Raw genomic sequence first — 16,908 nt, 5'->3', positions numbered from 1 at the left:
GTATATCTATCACTTTTTCATAAAAATAGTACCCCCCCCCCCCCACCCAAAACCCCGGTTTCCCACAGTTCCCCTAGTGTGTTGGGTTTTATGAAGATACTACATTTCTGCGTAATGGTATTTAACAACAATTGACATGTTGACAACAGACCGTCGTGCGGCTCCACCGAGATCGTGGTAAGAATACGATTAGTTAGCTTTTGGTCTTAAAATTATCGATCAGATAACTGGAAACCACATTATTCTTACTAAACATGAGTTTCTCTATAGAATGATGTCTATATTATAGGGATTAACTAATTTTTGAAGCGGGGACCTCCATGTGTACCGCCGGTCTCCGGCTTTATGAAACCGAATTGGCATCAAATACGCCAAATCTGGCATAATTGACGGAACGCCGTAAGTAATTCCTTTTATGAAACGAGGCCCAGCTCTTGATATCAGTGGTGTAAACTACGCACAAAAATGTTGCGTGAATTTGAATTAATGTGAAGATTCGAAGCTAATTTTTAATATATTTTATAATGTTGAGCCCGGTGAGGAAGAAAGAACAGCCAAAATGAGAAAAAGAAACTGCAAATCTTCTGTACCAGTCGCTTTTTGTGGCCACTATCGGAATTTTGTTTATTCGCCGCGCCGCGCCACTTTCGTAGTTAGGCACTTCTGCTTAGCAGGCTTTCTGCTGTTTTCAATATATTGATTTAATAAAGGATGGTCATCAATATCAATTTTGTTTTTTCATAAATAATTTTTAAGATTTAAATTCAACATAATTGTTTTATAATTTCTCGTAAAAAAATAAGTGTTGGCATGAAATTGTAATTTGTAGGACGCTTGATAAATTACGGTAACTACGCAAATGTGCTTAGCTACGGAGGTGTAAACAATTCCAGTTGTGGCTTTGTGAAACGGATTTATTTGCGCTCCGTAATTTGAAAGGGTGTGAATTACGGAAAGGTGTAAGTTACGGCAGAGTTTTATGAAACGAGGCCCTGCTCACATTTGGTCATTGCCTTTTTGATGAGACGAGAATATATTTGGCTGAATGTATTATGTATTTAACCCTCGCCCCGCTGGGAGTACCTACCTTCCCAGGCATCAATTTGACACCTTGACACCAAATTTCAAGTCTTAGGTCACCGTCAAAAGTGGAAATAGCCGCCCGGCTTTAGTTCGCCAGCCTTGTCAATAGATGGCAGTACCACAATATGGGCAGCAGATCGTGCAATTGACGTCAAATTTTCGTTACCTGCTAAGAATTGAATGGCGGATCTTTTCATGCAAGAATCAAGTAAATCGGTCCACAACTTTTCTAGCAACAGAGATGTGAAGTCAAACACCCTGCCAGAGCGGCGGCGCTGCGGCCGGCGCGGCGGCGCCGCTCCGCCGCCGGCCGCCGAATGGCGGCGCTGAACGGTTCCGAATTGGCACTGCACTAAAACCTGTTAACTGCTGGGAATAGTTATTACAGCAAAATTTTCATTCAAGTGAGGAATAACCAAGGGCAGGAAGTATGTATGCTTGTGTGCGTACTGTGTAAGCCAAGAAACTGCATTAGCAGATACTCGCTAATATTAGATCCAGCCAAGTCCAAACGCATCCTAGGGGATGTGTTTCTAATGGGTCAACAATATTTATCGTTCGAGGGCGGATACAGTTTTAACAATACAAAAAATATTTTTGCACAGCTCTATTCCTTGAACAATTCTCTTCAACGCCTCATTCCTAGTTAAGCGAATTAGCCCACCCTGGGGCCGTATTCACGTCGATCATTTTCGTAAGAATTTTCTTAAGTTTGACCTACTTCTTAAGTTAATTTTTTTTAATCACGTGAACTCCGTCGATAAAAACTTAAGAAGTGTCGACGTGATTACCAAATTATACTTACGAAAGAAAATCGACTTACGAAGTCGACGTGAATACGGCCCCTGGTTGAATAAATAAGGCGATTTCGCCACAAGGTCGCGGAAAACCGACCGAAAACGGCCGCGCTCAACGTTAATTTGGGCATGCAGACTCTTAAAAACTCGCATTGGGCGGATAGGGTTTCCCAGGTATTGGCTCCAAAACACCGCATTCGGCTCCCGAATACGTCCAAGTGACCCGCCTCGTTCCTAGTTAAGCTCTAATTAGATCAAGTGACTCATAAGGAGCGAAAAAAGCGACAAAAAGCATGAATTTCCCTATGGCGGCGGGCTGCCGGGTTGCCAGACGGCGCACCGGCTATTTCCCCTTTTGACACCCCATGTAGGTCAGGAGTTATTGAGGTCAAACTGAGGTCATGTTCGAGCAAAAATGAGCAAAAAACATGCAATCTTCAAACGTTAACCAAATCTACAGTTATCAAGCAATTTCAACTTTCTTTATATGATCATGTAGACAAAAAGCGGCGCTATAAAACTGCTATCTCGGATTCTCATGTTGACTTTTTCAACATTTTGGGAAGTGCCTACGGCTATCTCGGGAACCGATAGAGCTACAGCGCCGCAGAAAAGCGCATTCGATAGCCCTTTTACAGACCTTTCTGAGTAATGCTCTCAGATTTGACCTCAGGTCAACGGTTTAGCCTCCAGAGGGCAAAAACTCCAAAAATAGCCGTTTTTACGAAAACATGTTTTTTTCGGTAATAACTTTTGACTCCAAAGAGCCATGACATCACTTTTGCCAGCATCGTGTTTCTCTCGTCGAGACGCGTCGATTGAACTTTAATTTGACCTTGAAAGGTCAACTTGAATATTTGACCTCAGGTCAAGGTCATGACCTGACCGGAAAAAAGTCGTGTTGCGTATCAGTCGATCCGCAACGTCGAGCCGAACACATCTAAGGCGTTTTCAGCTCTCTAGCACGCTTCTATCAGAAGTTATTAGCGAAAAACTGTTAGATTCTCTTCGTGACCTGAGATGACCTCGAGGACATAACGAGGGGTCACTGTTGCCATTTTCCGGTTCAGTGTGTCAATTTTACCTACATCTCGATATTCATGAGAGTGTCTAGAATAGCGTTCGTGCAAAACAGACGCTTTTCAATTTTCTTCCATTGACTTATAATGGAGAGGCCGCAAAATTGACCTGACCATAGGTCACCGATATCAAAATTCCGAGATAAACATTTTATAGATAATGTTGCTCTAATCAATTGCTGTAAGTTTCAAGGCAATCGATCAATCGGTGTAGCTATGACGAGCATTCTTATTTTTTTCTGAGGTGAGGTCACTTGGCGTGACCTGGTGACCTGACCTAAGGCGACCTGGGTCTGAAATATTCACATGTGCGGAAAAGATGCACGAACAGGTGTGCCAAAAACAGCGGCGCTCCGCGCCGCCGTTGTTGAAATATCTGCGATTCACCGCAGGGGGGGGTGTGGTGTGTTCAAACCCCCCCCCCCCGGCCCGGCGCGGGTTAATAAGTTGTATGGATGGAAGGACAAATGGTGATTATCGTAAAAAAAAATATGACAACCTAGCGGCATGAAACTGCCTGCGAGAGGAGGTGGTGACAAAGGAAATCCAGCGCTACCTTTTTTCCAAATAAAATATTTGCGTATGCACCTGGGGGAGAGTTCAGAAGATAACTGCCTGTCCGATATTACCTACTGGCCAATATTACCCAACTTTCCCCTACTTTCGTCATGATTTTTGACGATCTTTCCTGGAAGACCATTGCTCACTCCCGAGTCGGGCACCGATCCGCGCCACCTCTGCAGCCCTCGACACGGGGGCATATAGACGGCACCCCGCCGCGTTACGCGCGCTCGGTACTCGACTTCCAGCCCCCTCGGAGCACAGTGAAAGTACTCATCCGCGGGCCTCCCGGCGTGACGTCACGGCTACGTCACGCGCCGCGCCGCGGGCGGCGCCAGGACGGCGGCCGGTCGGACCGAGGCAGAGCTGTGACAACAGGCCGTCGTCCAAATATCGGTATGTCTTGACGTCCATGATTCAGTGTCCCAGGTCCCACCGTTGAGATGTTGTGAAACATGTGCCTACTTTAGAAGTAAAATATATCCAAGGCTCGATGGTTAGCGATATGACAAAATACAACTTATGCTTACTGAATAACAAGTGCACTTTCCAGGAACTCAGTCCAACAGCCGACTGAACGGGACAAAGGATCTTTATACGCTACGCATTATACAATGGGAATGAAAAGGATCTAAGGTCACCAACACTCGACGGCTCTGAGGTCACCAAACGCTGCGGTTTACCAAACGCCGAATGCCAGCTGCATCACCAAACACTTCGCAGCTGTGCGGATGGGTGTATTGGTTAATGGAGACTGAAAAGATAATTCAATGATCATGCTTATGGTGATAATGTGAGAGGCGGGTAAGAAATGGGGTGTCAAGCACTCACGGTTAAAAACGAGCAATAATGCATGACGATGAGCAGCTCACTGGTAGCCGTGACACACAAATGAAACATTTTGAACAAGGTATGTGCTAAAATTAGGAGCCTTTTACTTATCTGTAAGAACATGTCGATGAAATGATAGCGACAAATATATGACAAGGCCGAATATATGACACAAGTAAAATACTGTCAAGTCCAAAATCACATCTCGCACGCTTATTGCCGAAGCATAAGAGGAGCTAAAGTCTGCTTATCAAATCTTGAAAGCCCGTGTCTTCGAACTGTCATCGGTTGATCCGAATCACGACTAAAGTGATCGGCTTCACGCCGACAAGTTTCTATCCTGAGAAACTTCCTGAGCACAGCTTGCTGAGCTGTGGCGTCACTGTCTCGAAGGTGGCGGCAGCTAGCGCTGAGCGGCGGTAGGAGGCCGGACGGCACTCAGTGGCCAAGGCTCAGCTCGCCAGGAGGGCACTCAGTGGCCGCCCAGCGCCGGGAGGGTGTTCAGTGACCGCCCGGCGCTGCCGCTCAGTGACCGCCCAGGGCCAGCGCGCGGCGGCACCGGTCGGCGGCGCGCCGGCCGGCCGCGGCCGCCGAGCTGCCGGCTCTCTTGGCGGTGCCGGCGCCGGGCGGCGGGGTGGCCCCGGCTCCGTCGGCGGCGACGTCAGCTTCGTCGGGGGTGCTGCAGAAGGCGGGTAGAGCCATCTAAGGGGACAGCCAGAGCGGGCCGCGTGAGCGCCCCGGACCGGGCACACGGCAGAGCGACAGAACGGAGAGAGCAGCAGACAGAGCGACAGACACAGCTATCAGACAGCAGAGAGCGACAGACAGCGTCACCAGAGGTATATGTGGAACATGGATAGCGCTAGACAACAGACGGAGCCAGGGAACCGGCACCAGAGAGCATAGAGCGATAGCAAATAGACAGAGCCGGATAGCGCTTACCAGAGGTCCAGAGTGCTTTAGACAATAGTCAATGCCAGACAACATTGCAACAGTGAAAGACAGTGTCATCAGAGCCAAAAAACACCGCCGCAGACAGCGCCGTAAGACATCACCGCAACAGCTGCGCCATAAGACACCGCCGCACACAGCTGCGCCATAAGACACCGCCGCAGACACCTGCGCCGCAATACACCGGCGGTAGGCAGTGTCTGTCGGCAATAAGGCGCCTTCTCCTCCCGCCGTTATGTCGTACTTCCTTTCAGGGCGGCTCCATCGCTCACAGGTGTCTCATAAACAGCGCCGGCTGCTGACCCGTGTCCGACAGCGAACAGCGCCCCTCATTACAGCGTGCCGGCCGCTGACGGACGACCCGGGCCGAATAGCTAATGCGCCACCAGTTCCAAGTGACATCTAAATAAGCGGCTTTAGAGCGCGCCGTGAAAGGATAGATGAAAAATAGGTCGAACTACGTAAAACTATGGATATTGTTTGCAATGTTAATTCATGTTCACATGATTATTTACAATTATTCGGTCAGCTAGCAACGACGGTCAATTTTAACACGCACCGGTAGACAATCTAGCCTGTACATTCACAAAAAGACTGGTCGGTTGTAGATACCGTTATGCTGCCGTAACAAAAATGCCAAAACGTGTCAGATCAGTACCGTCAGAAGCGGCGTGAGTAAGCGTTATCCCGGGGACTGCTGAACTGAATGAAACGGCTGCGGAATACCTCAGGAGAAGGGAGAGATAGAACGAAACGACTGTCTTGCCTTCCAGGTAAAATTGATAGGTATCGTAAGATACCTATGGTGACCAGCTTACCACAAATGTATTTTATCACGGGATTGCGGACATGCATAGGTGGGGAGAAATGGCTGCCCTACCTCTGTGTGATAGAACCCAATAGGTGGGGAGATATTAGCCGTTTTCACGGCGGCCATCTGGTACACATTTGGTGCACATCTGGTACAGATAAGATGCAGAATTGGTCAAATCAGGTTCAGTGTGTCTCTTAGCAGCTATCAGCTAGGGTTGCACTAATTGCTGATTGCCTGCTTTGTCATATGATCAGAGAGCATCATCGATTAAAACACTGAAATAAATTCATCAAATGAAGATATTAACTGTGAAAGAAATTAGGTGCAGATCTGGTCAAATCAGGTGCATTCGCCGGATAGCCCGTTGTGAAAACGGCTATTATCTGCCGTACTTTTGTGGGGAAGAACGGATAGAGGAGGCCCCCTGCCGTAGGTACCTCCGGTGAGAAGGGAGAGAGGTGCGACTCGGGCGGCGCCGGGTCGGAGGTCACGCTGCTGTCCAGGTCCCAGCAGGATCTGAGGACGCACAGGACAGGGTGGGTGGTAATGGCTTCAGCCGCCGATAGCGTGGCTGGCTGAGATCGACCGCCCGGTGTCAGCCAGCACCGGACCAATATAGCCGGCGGCAGGGGCAGCATTTCCACAGGGATCTCGGAATCCTCGTAAGTACAGCATCAACTCAGATAGAAGTATCAGTTTTCAGGTGCGTCTATGCGCATCTACCCTAACTATGCTCTACAGTGTTGCACATAAAGCCCCTATCCCATAAAATATCTAGGGCGCCGGTTATAAACGTTACCAATTAATTAAATGAGTGGTTATTGTTACAAAGTAACACTTGCTTGTATGCATAATAAGCCACGTCTGCAGTGTGATTTAAATGCGAGCATGTGAGCAAGAGGACGCCCACATAGGTATATGCATTATGCATGCGATGAGCATCGTTGCAAAACGCTTCTACATCGTGTTCGGGGAGATAGTACGGTCATGTCTGTGGCAGCGTCAGTCCGTGTTCCACGCCAGCCCTGCTGCAGGGCCAGGCCGAGCCCCCCTCCCCCAGTCCCGCCGCAGGGCCAGGCCGAGCCCCTCCCCAGCATCGCCGGCTCGTGTCACGCAGTGACAGGGCCAGCCCGTGTCCCCAACTCTGAATTCTGGGTCAACTAGTCCGGCCCAGCCCGGTGTCCCGTGTACCCACATATGGATCCTAGTGAACTGGTCGAGTGTACCGGGAACCCACCTCTGAATCCTGGTGAACTGGTCCAGCTCGGCCGGCGCCGACAGGGAGAGGGCGGCCCGCTCCAGCTCCTGCCAGGCGGACGGTCGCGACTCCGACGCAGTAGCGCAGTCCACCCATCCGCTCGACAGCTGCCAAAGGCACACAAGAGACGTGGGCGGTACATGCGTAATATGGACGGCAAAGACGTGATGTGGACAATAGTTATGTGATATGGACGGCACAGACGTGGAATGGAAGGCACAAATGTGAAGTGTGAACTGTGAACTAACCGTCTTAACGACAAACATTTAAAGCCGTCAAATGACTTATACGAATGGTGCATGCCCACAAAGAGCATGCTCAAGTCCCCTCCCCCCCTCGTACTTTGATCTTCAAACTCCGTGTGTGGGGTTACACCGGCGACAGAATCGTGAATCCCCTGTGCCCCCCCCCCCCACCCCCACCCCAAGTGAGGGTTCTCGTATTTCGTACCTCCAGACTGGGCAGCTCCAGACTGAGGTTCTCTTCGACGTCCGGAAGGGACGCGGCGTCCCCGGCGGACGTCCCGGCGCCGGAGTCTCCTCCGGCCGTCTCCGAGTCTCCTCCGGCCGTCTCCGAGTCTCCTGCTGTCTCCGAGTCTCCTCCTGCCGTGGGCCCTTTGTTTCCGCCATCCTCCACTCCGACCAGTATCGGCATATCGGGCCCGGGCCCAGAGTCCCCGCTGGGCCCAGAGTCCCCGCCGGGCCCGGACGGCGCCGCGGCAGAAGTAGCCGCCTCCTGCGGCGGTGCGGCCGTCGACTCGGCCTCCTGCAGCGGAGCGGCCGCCGCCATGTCGGCCTCCTGCAGCGGTTCGGACGTCGTCGACTCGGCCGCTGCGCCCGGCGCCGCCGCGGTCGCCGGGCTGTCGGTGGCGTCGTAGGCGTCGTGCAGCAGGCTGGCCAGCTCCGCTAGCTGGGCCTCCGTGGGTGTGCCGCCGGCCGTCGTCGTCTGGGGCGAGTCCGGGCTGCCGTCGGCGGCCGGCGGGCGCGCGCAGCCGCAGACGGCCCGGCCGTACACCTCCGCGACAGGCGCGTCCAGCGGGTACAGGCCGCGGAACAGCGTCTTGTACTGCTGCACGGTGAGCCGCGGCGGTGGAGGCATGCCGTCAAACAGCGACTGGATCACTGCCGACAGGACAGGGCAGGTCAGCGCGGTCACAGGGCGCCAGCAGCGGTCACACTCACAGCGGTGGCAGCAACGGCACGGGGCGCGGTCAGCGGCCACGAGGCGCGGTCAGGGGGCGCATGACTGAGTTAGTCAGTCATATAATATAGGCAATAGCCCACAGCTGCGATTCAAGATCAGCATTCAGACATATGTATATGACAGGTACGAGTACCCTCCGAGGCATTGTTCGGCGAACAGGCGACGTCGTACCGTTGTTTTTCATGTCGAGCAGCATGCCAAGCGCCCGCTCCAGCTCCAGCACGTGCTGCCGGGTGGCCTCCAGGGTGAGCGGCTTGGACCAGCGCGTCAGGCTCGGCTGGCGCGACTGCAGCACCGGCCGCAGCAGCGTGTAGCACGCCTGACCGACACGGCACACCGTGTCAGAGGGTGGGGAACGCGGCAGGCCCCCGTGTCAGGATGGGGTGGGGGAGGCACAGAGCGGCGGGCCCGTGTCACCCAGAGAGGAGGCCGGGCACCGCACCCCGTGTCAGAGCAGTGTGGACACCGGGGCTCGCTGTCAGCCAGCGTGTACAGCAGAGGGCAGGAGGTTCGCCGGCCGTGGAGATACAGCGGCGGCCGCAGGTGAGGTCTGGGAACTACAGCGGGGGGCAGGTGCGTCCGCCTGGGCAGAACAGCGGCCATTGAATACCGCGGTACCGGTCTCCGGCCAATGGTCTGCCTCTTAATATCGCCTCCCTTTATATCAGAGTTTTCATCAATGGTACTCAAGGGACCGGTAGAAAATCGCGAAACTCGGCAGAAAAGCTATTAATCACCAATGAATCACCTGTATGCTGGCGCCTATTCCCACCTGTATGCTGGCGCGCCACCTGGCGTCCGACTGGCGCAGTTTGGCGGAGAGGGCGCGCTCCCCGGCCGGGTGGAGAGACCCTCGTCCCCCGGCGGGGTGGAGGGAGCCTCGTCCCCCGGCGGGGTGGAGGGAGCCTCGTCCTCCGGCGGGGTGGAGGGAGGCGCCGCCGCCGGCCCGGGGGACGGACGCCGCCGACCGCCGACCTCTCGACGAGCCGGACACGCTGTAACAGAACACCGACACCAGCTCACCAACCGAGGCCTGCACGGCTCAGCAACACCATTGGTGACCCCGCTTCCGGTCAGCGGAAAAAACGAACATATCGTTTGAATACAGGTATTTTGCAGAACGAATGTATAATGTTCGATTAATCAACTGCAATAACAATCAAAGGAGCCCGGAGCCGTATGGAATATGGATGCAGATTGCAGACTAGAGCCGACTTCATTTTCCTATTTCTTGCCAATGTCCAGTGACTGATTCGATTATGACTTATGAGTCACATATACCATAAGAGGAGATTAACCAAGTTTGAATGGTCGTATCAGTAGTTCCATAAATCAAAATAATGTACCCACCTTGCCATTTCAAAATGTTCTTTTCGAGTACCAATTACCAAAATTTAAGTGAGCAGCCTGTGGGGAAAGGGGGCGAAAGACGTTCTTCCGGTCAATGATGCTATGTTCAATGCTTATCTGCATACGAAAATTAAAACCTGACACACTGAACGGACACATGCCGTGTTGGTTTGCCGCTGGAGTCGTGGAGCAGGTGCAAGCTGCAGAATGCAGAGTGCGGACGATACTTTTTGGTTTTGTTGTGTTTAATTAATTTCTTATGAGGTAAAAATAATAATACGTATACACATATTCCATATATTACGGATAGTTCAGGTAAGTCAAAGCGGTCCAAGTCAAGGTAAGCTGACGCAGTAAAAACGGATAGCAATAAGTGAAGAAAAACGGCACGAACTAGTCTCAGTGTCTACGTCTAGGTCTACTTGGTGTCTAACAACAGCTCCTTTGAAAATAAAATGTATGTAACACGGCGGCAACTACCGTTCAGGTTATGACTGGTTAGTGGTTACACTGATTATGACTAATGAGCAAGCTAATGAGCTTATAGGTTTCGACTTTCGATACGCAACGCCCTGTGACTAGATTCATTGCGACTCAAATTTAGCGCGATAAATAGCAGACAGCACGTTTTCAACGAATAAAAACTGAGTAACAAAGATAGTATTTTGTCTGATAATTTCATTTTAATAATATAAAAATTATTTGAGTAAATCAATTTCCACGTTTTGCATCTAACTAAAAGATATAAAAAATAATTTATTATAAAACTATCGTAACCGCTAGGCTCAGGACGTTCAGGCGACTCAGTAAATTGAGTAAACCGGTAAACATGCTCGCTCATGCGACATGACAGACTTTTTTGGCAGACCATAAATCGCTATAGCTAGGGAAAATTATTATACAGTCGTCTTCATGAAGACTTATTTAGGAAGTCTCAATGGCAAAAACATAGATATACGGGAGAAAAGGGAAGCCAGTGACAGGAAACTGCAAAGGAATTAATTTCAGAGTGAAAAGTGAGTAATAAAACTTTCATAAATTTTAAACTTACTTAAATCACATAGTATTTCCCTAACGACTTTCAATGAAACCTCAGAAGCGCTTTATAATTTTCGCGCTACATGACTGCTGCTAAAAAAAAACAAGCACGGCATTTCTGGTTTCTCTGAGACGAATATTTTGGCGCGCTAACAAGTTAACGGATGAGTGATTGCGGATATAAATTCGAAATTAAAGAATTTCGAATTTTGTGCGATTCAAGTGCGGTACCTGCTCAGATTATATAATGCATTTATAGGCCAATTAACCCGCGCCCGGGTGGGTGTCTCAGTCATGACTTTGACTTCGCCATGGTGAGGGGGGGGGGGGGCACGCCAAAGTTGAAGTAAGCAAGCAAGACAAAGGATAACGCGGTAAAAAGCAATAAATCGCTCGCTATAAGATGTTTCAGAATTATATGGGTCATTTTTGGATCAGGTCATCGCTTAGGTCACTGGAGGTCAGGAAAAGAAGTTTTTGCAAAGACCTACTTGATCCCGATTCTGACAACTTTTTACAAAGCGGCAAATAAGTTGGGAACCACTAGAGAACAACGCCATGGAAAAGTGCATTCAATAGCTCTTTCAAAGGCCTTTCTAAGTATTGTTCTCGGATTTGGTTTAAGGGCACTGTTCCAGATTTAGCCTCCAGGGCCCTGGCCCCTGTTTCACCGGTGATAGCAGCACGCTGCTATCAAATTGCGCGAGCTGACGTAATGTGATGATGTCGTACTGCTGACGTAAGGGGCAATTCTGGCGCACGATTGCCGCAATATTGTTTTTTTCGGTGAAATTTGGTAGATATTAGTTTTGGCTCTTTCTGAACCGAGCGACATCACTTTCATGCCAATGCTAAGAGCAATAGCATGTACAAAATTTATATCTCATAATTTTGATATCGATGACCTAAGGTCAGGTCAATTTTGCGACCTCTTCATTATAAGTCAATGGGAGAAAATTGAAACAGTGACCCAAAATTTGTAGATGTGGGTGGGAAACAATGTCCAAATGAAAATCATTTTCCACTCTCATCTCCAGTTTTCAAGCCCAATTTTCCACTTCCAATTCCACCGAGAAGGAGCAATTGCGTGAATGGTTGTTTTGCATCTGTCACAATTGTAGATAGATTAATGTTTTTGATCATTTTCCCACTCTTTTTGGGCCTTACCTGACCGACAATTTCTCACTCTCATCCTTTTTTTGGTCAGCAGTTTTCCCCTCTGACAACCAAGCAAAAATATGATTTTGGGACACTGAATTGAAATGCGCCTCTTATGGACGAAAGATATTATAAACACTCCCAAACACTGAATTACAAGTGGTTTAGACACACTGAACATGAAAATGGTGTCCGTGACCCCTGTTTATGCCCTGAGGTCATCTTAGGTCACGAATGGTATCTAACAGTTTTTCGCAAATAACTTTTGATAGAGGCATGCTAGAGCGATGAAAACGCCTTAGATGTGTTCAGCTCGACGATACGGATCGACTGATATGCAACATGACCCTTTCCGGTCAGGTCATGACCTTGACCTGAGGTCAAATTTTCAAGTTGACCTTTCAAGGTCAAGTTGTAGTTCATTCGATGCGTCTTGACGAGAGGAACACGATGCCGGTAAAAGTAAGCTCGTTTAAGGCTTGGGTCAAAAGTTATTGCAGAAAAACTGTTTCCGAAAAAAATCGGCTGTTTTTGCAGTTTTTGCCCCCTGGAGGCAAAACCGTTGACGTTAGGTCAAATCTGAGAAAATTACTCAGAAAGGGCGTTAATAGGGCTATCGAATGCGCTTTTCCGCGGCGCTGTAGCTCTATTGGTTCCCGAGTTATGCGTTGGCTTCTTGGAAATTGTCGACATTCGACCTGGAAATCGGCGAAATTTTGCCTTCAATGACCTCTGGTGACCTGACCTTTGACCTGACCAAAAAATGATCGAAGTGATTTCCTCATTATTTTTTACGCTCTTTCGAACGCCGCCTTCCGCGTATCGCTACGTGGCCCAGGAGCCGAGTTAAAAGGGGAGGGTGTTCAAACCCCTCCCCCCAGCAGGGCGTGGAAATCCAGGACCCCCAGCCGGGCGCGGGTTAATGTCGGGTGAATTTTGTGACCTCCTGTCAAAGCCAATGGGAGAAAATTAAAATGTTTTTCTTTTGGCCGAATACACCCTCAAACACCAAGTTTGCGCGCCGCGGTTTTCTGTAGTCTGTAGTCTGCACCTACACACGCAAAAACTGGCGTGGCCAAAAACGCCCCCCCCCCCCACCCGGGTGAAGGGCAAGCATAGGTACCTATATTTTGTGTTAAATAGGGAAGGAATATGTAAAGGATTATGTAACTGTCAATATGAGTGAGTGAGTCAGGGCGAATTTTGTGAATCTGTGGCACTGGCATGAGCTAACATCTCTCCTTTCTTTGTTTCAGACAATGCATTGAGCATATGAAGAAGTTAGCTGCAGTTCTACCTTTGCCACTGAAAATATGAACATTTAAGGGAACGTTGCACGAAATACCTCAACACAGAAACATTCTTCATTCTATACACTGTTTTAGTGCCTGAATCAAATATCAAGGTTCTTTGTGATGCAAGCCAACCTTTTCAAGATTTGAAACTCTGAACAGTGAGACCCTATACCTACATAGTACATACAGAACAATACACCACCACTGGACTGATGAACTTCTGCATGACTGTCCCCTTTTAGCTCCATTTTGGCCACCTACCTCAGACCCCCTCCACCACCAGCCGCCACCATCCACCCCACCCCGCCCCACCATGGGAATCACCGGCCTGCTGCCGTTCCTCAAGAAGTCCACCCGGCCGGCCAGCGTGCGAGAGTTCTCCGGCGGCACGGCGGCCGTGGACGCCTACTCGTGGTTGCACAAGGGCGCGTTTGCCTGCGCCGACCGGCTGGTGCGCGGCGAGCCCACCGACGTGTACGTCCACTACTGCCTCAAGTACGTCAACATGCTGCTGGCGCACGGCCTGAAGCCGGTGCTAGTGTTCGACGGCCGGAACCTGCCCAGCAAGGCCGACACGGAGGCCAAGCGGCGCGAGGGCCGTAAAAAGTACCGCGCCCTGGCCGCCGACCACCTGCGCGCCGGCAGGGACCGCGAGGCGCGCGAGTGCTTCCAGCGCTGTGTGGACGTGACGCCGGCGATGGCGCGCGAGCTCATCAAGGCGTGCCGCGCGCGCGGCGTCGACTGTGTGGTGAGTGACGGCAGCGTCGGAGGCGTGCTCGGTCTCGGATGTGTACAGCGTGGGAAATGGTCATGTTCACATCCTGCTCCTGTAGGTTGCATTTAAGTGGTGAAATATTGAAGTCAGTCTGATAGTTATGGTGGTGCAGTGCTGGTAGATGATAGTTAGTTACCTGCGTATTGCGTAACTCACTAAGTAGGATATAATTGATATGTAGCAGTTAAACCTTTGCCGATCATATTTATCATCGATGACAAAATCGCCATCTTTGTAATTTACAATGATTGTAATTATTGTAATCGGCTCTATGTTAAATACAGAGCAGTTATCCGTTTTCCGGCGGCGTTACTGACGGTGCTTCCCTCGCCGTCCGTCAGGTGGCGCCCTACGAGGCTGACGCCCAGCTGGCGTTCCTGGCGCGGAACGGACTGGCCGACCTGATCATCACCGAGGACTCAGACCTGGTGCTGTTCGGCTGTCCGCTGATCCTGTTCAAAATGGACGCCGCCGGCAACGGACAGCTGGTCGAGGCGACCGCGCTGCCGCTCTCGCTCGGCGCCTCGGCCGACAAGTTCTCGCTGGAGCGGCTGCGACTGGCGTGTATTATCTCCGGGTGTGACTACCAGGCCTCGCTGCCCGGCGTCGGCCTGGGCAAGGCGTCCAAACTGCTGGTTCGCGCCGCCGGCGCCGTCGACTCGGCCGCCGTGCTGGCCAAGCTGGCGTCGTACCTGGGCGTGCGCTCGCTGCCGGTGACGCCAGAGTACCGGGCCGGCGTGCTGCGCGCCGAGGAGACCTTCCTCTACCAGCTGGTGTTCGACCCGCGCGCCCGGCGCCTCGTGCCGCTGACACCCTACCCGCCGGGACGCTCGGCGGCCGACTATCCGTTCGCCGGCGCGCCCATGGACGACGCAGCCGCCTTCCAGGCGGCGCTGGGCAACACGGACATCAACACGGGCGCCACGGTGGACACCTGGAACCCGGACCGGCCCGGCGCCATGCCCGCGCACGCGCCGCACAAGAGCATCTGGGCGCGCGACTTTGTGCCGTCGCGGCGCTCGTGGCCGGCCGGCAGTGGGGGCGGGGGCGGCGGCGGGGTGACTCGGCCGGGCACCGCCGGCAAGGTGGCGCGCCTCTCGGTGCTGGAGACGCTGCAGAAGGCTGCCGCCGCCGTGGTCGAGCAGAAACCCGACGAGGAGGAGCGCCGGCGCGCCGAGACCAGTCTGATGGCGCTGTACGCGCCGCCCGCCGCCGCCGAGACCGAGTCGCAGCAGTCCAGCGGGTACGCCAGCGGGGCGACGGACGCCGAGCCGGCGCTGACCCAGCCGGCCTCCGAGGAGGGCCCGGCCGGCGAGCGGAACCCCGAGCCGACTGTGGTGTCGGCGACTGGTGACGGTGCGCCCGCCGCGGACACCGATCAGTCGCCGGAGATCGGTCAGCGGCTGCGGAACCCATTCCGTGTGCGCGGCCCGCTGCGGGAGCGGCTGGAGGCGTCCGCCAAACGCCAACTCTCGGCAGGCGACGCGCCCGCCAAACCCGTCACCAGCAAGTACTTCACCGCGCCGTCTCCCGCCGCGCAGCCCCCGCAGCGTGCCCCAGTCGTTCAAAGTATGGAGGAGTTTCTCAAACGCCGCCAGGAGTCGGCCGCCGCTCTGGAGCGGTCGCCCAAACGGGCCCGGCTCGAGCCGTCCGCCGCGGGTAAGTCTGCGGCGTCCTCTCCCCCTCCGGCCCTGCCGGCGATTCCCGCGCCGCCGCCGCCGGCGAGGTCGTCCGCGGACAGCTGGTACAAGATGAGCTCTGTGTTCGACCCGAAGCACGCTATGACCGTGTGGGACAGTGAGGTGGACGGGCTGCGAGCGGCGCCGGCCGTCACCGCCACGCCGCGCTCCCCGGGCAAGGAGAACAGTCCCGAGAAGGCGGCGCCGGCCGCGGCCAAACGCTATCTGGGCCGCTCGCCGCCGGCCGCCGCCCTGTTCGGGGTGCGACCCGGGCCGAGCGCCGGCCGGGGGGCGCCGGTCGGGACGCCGGCCGCCGCCCCCTGCCGGAAGGTGGGACTGGCCAAACCGCCCGCCGCCAGACAGCTCAACCTCAAACAGATGTTCGGCTATCGGAAACCTGAGGTGGCTCAGTGGAAAAAGTGAGAGGGGCGGTGGAAGTGACTGTTTCATAATTGGCCATCGTCGTTTTAGCGCCCGTAGGGGAGTTATGGTGTCGACTGGCCAACTCCTCGCAGTTGCTCGGTGCTCTGCTATTCGTATGTACAAAGAGGGACCATGGTGGCTGTGGCCGGGCCGGAGCAGCGCTCCCGATGAAATGCGCCGCTCCAGTTCCCCGTGTTTTTTTTTTTGTGCCGAACGTCCGACTCGATCTGACCAGGGCTTTGCATGTTTGCTGCGTGTCATGCGGGTGCAATTGCCTGTTTGTATCGTGTTTTAACGTGTACGTCCATGTGAAATAATATGACAAACTTGACACCTCGCTTGGTTGTAAGATATCATCAGGACCGGGAAGTGTGTACCATTCGTTTGTAATGTAATGGCGTTGAAGGCCAAGTGTTGTTAAAAGCGTCAGTATCTCTATCCTGGCTCGCACAAATCTTGTTGATTTGTGGACGTACCCGAACGCTGCGTGAAATAAAACGACAGCGCGTATTCTCTCATTTGTGTGAGTAGTATGTAAACTGCATAAATGATGCTGCAACTCGATTTATTCCATTGATTCACTGTTAAAACGACTTATAAAATCATAGCAAAT

The 16,908-nt window shown here is 52.5% G+C and overlaps 2 protein-coding genes across 4 annotated transcripts; one reads left to right on the top strand and one right to left on the bottom strand.

The window, feature by feature from the left end:
* Nucleotides 1–4,239: 4,239 nt before the first annotated feature.
* Nucleotides 4,240–10,000, bottom strand: LOC122370217 (transcription initiation factor TFIID subunit 4-like). Of its 2 annotated transcripts, XM_043345631.1 has the most exons (7): nucleotides 9,928–10,000; nucleotides 9,350–9,572; nucleotides 8,749–8,896; nucleotides 7,825–8,495; nucleotides 7,354–7,481; nucleotides 6,554–6,632; nucleotides 4,240–5,053 (listed from the first exon to the last, which is right to left on the bottom strand). In XM_043345631.1, exons 1-7 carry the CDS (start codon nucleotides 9,933–9,935, stop codon nucleotides 4,877–4,879), a joined length of 1,434 nt encoding a protein of 477 aa, XP_043201566.1. In that variant the 5' UTR covers nucleotides 9,936–10,000; the 3' UTR covers nucleotides 4,240–4,876. The 2 variants fall into 2 exon arrangements, with proteins under 2 accessions (XP_043201566.1, XP_043201567.1); XM_043345632.1 differs by lacking the exon at nucleotides 6,554–6,632 and having other exon boundaries at nucleotides 4,248–5,053.
* Nucleotides 10,001–11,119: 1,119 nt separating this feature from the next.
* Nucleotides 11,120–16,805, top strand: LOC122370218 (exonuclease 1-like). Of its 2 annotated transcripts, none has more exons than XM_043345633.1 (3): nucleotides 11,120–11,187; nucleotides 13,380–14,166; nucleotides 14,535–16,805. In XM_043345633.1, the coding sequence occupies exons 2-3, from the start codon at nucleotides 13,732–13,734 to the stop codon at nucleotides 16,293–16,295; spliced, it is 2,196 nt and encodes a 731-aa protein (XP_043201568.1). In that variant the 5' UTR covers nucleotides 11,120–11,187; nucleotides 13,380–13,731; the 3' UTR covers nucleotides 16,296–16,805. The 2 variants fall into 2 exon arrangements, with proteins under 2 accessions (XP_043201568.1, XP_043201569.1); XM_043345634.1 differs by having other exon boundaries at nucleotides 11,122–11,192.
* Nucleotides 16,806–16,908: the final 103 nt, after the last annotated feature.

This window comes from Amphibalanus amphitrite, unplaced genomic scaffold (assembly GCF_019059575.1).
Source record: "Amphibalanus amphitrite isolate SeventyFive unplaced genomic scaffold, NRLGWU_Aamphi_draft 001109F_arrow, whole genome shotgun sequence".
Taxonomy (NCBI): Eukaryota; Metazoa; Arthropoda; class Thecostraca; order Balanomorpha; family Balanidae; genus Amphibalanus; species Amphibalanus amphitrite.
Note: the sequence above shows the minus strand (reverse complement) of the source record. Positions and strands in the feature narration are given on the sequence as shown.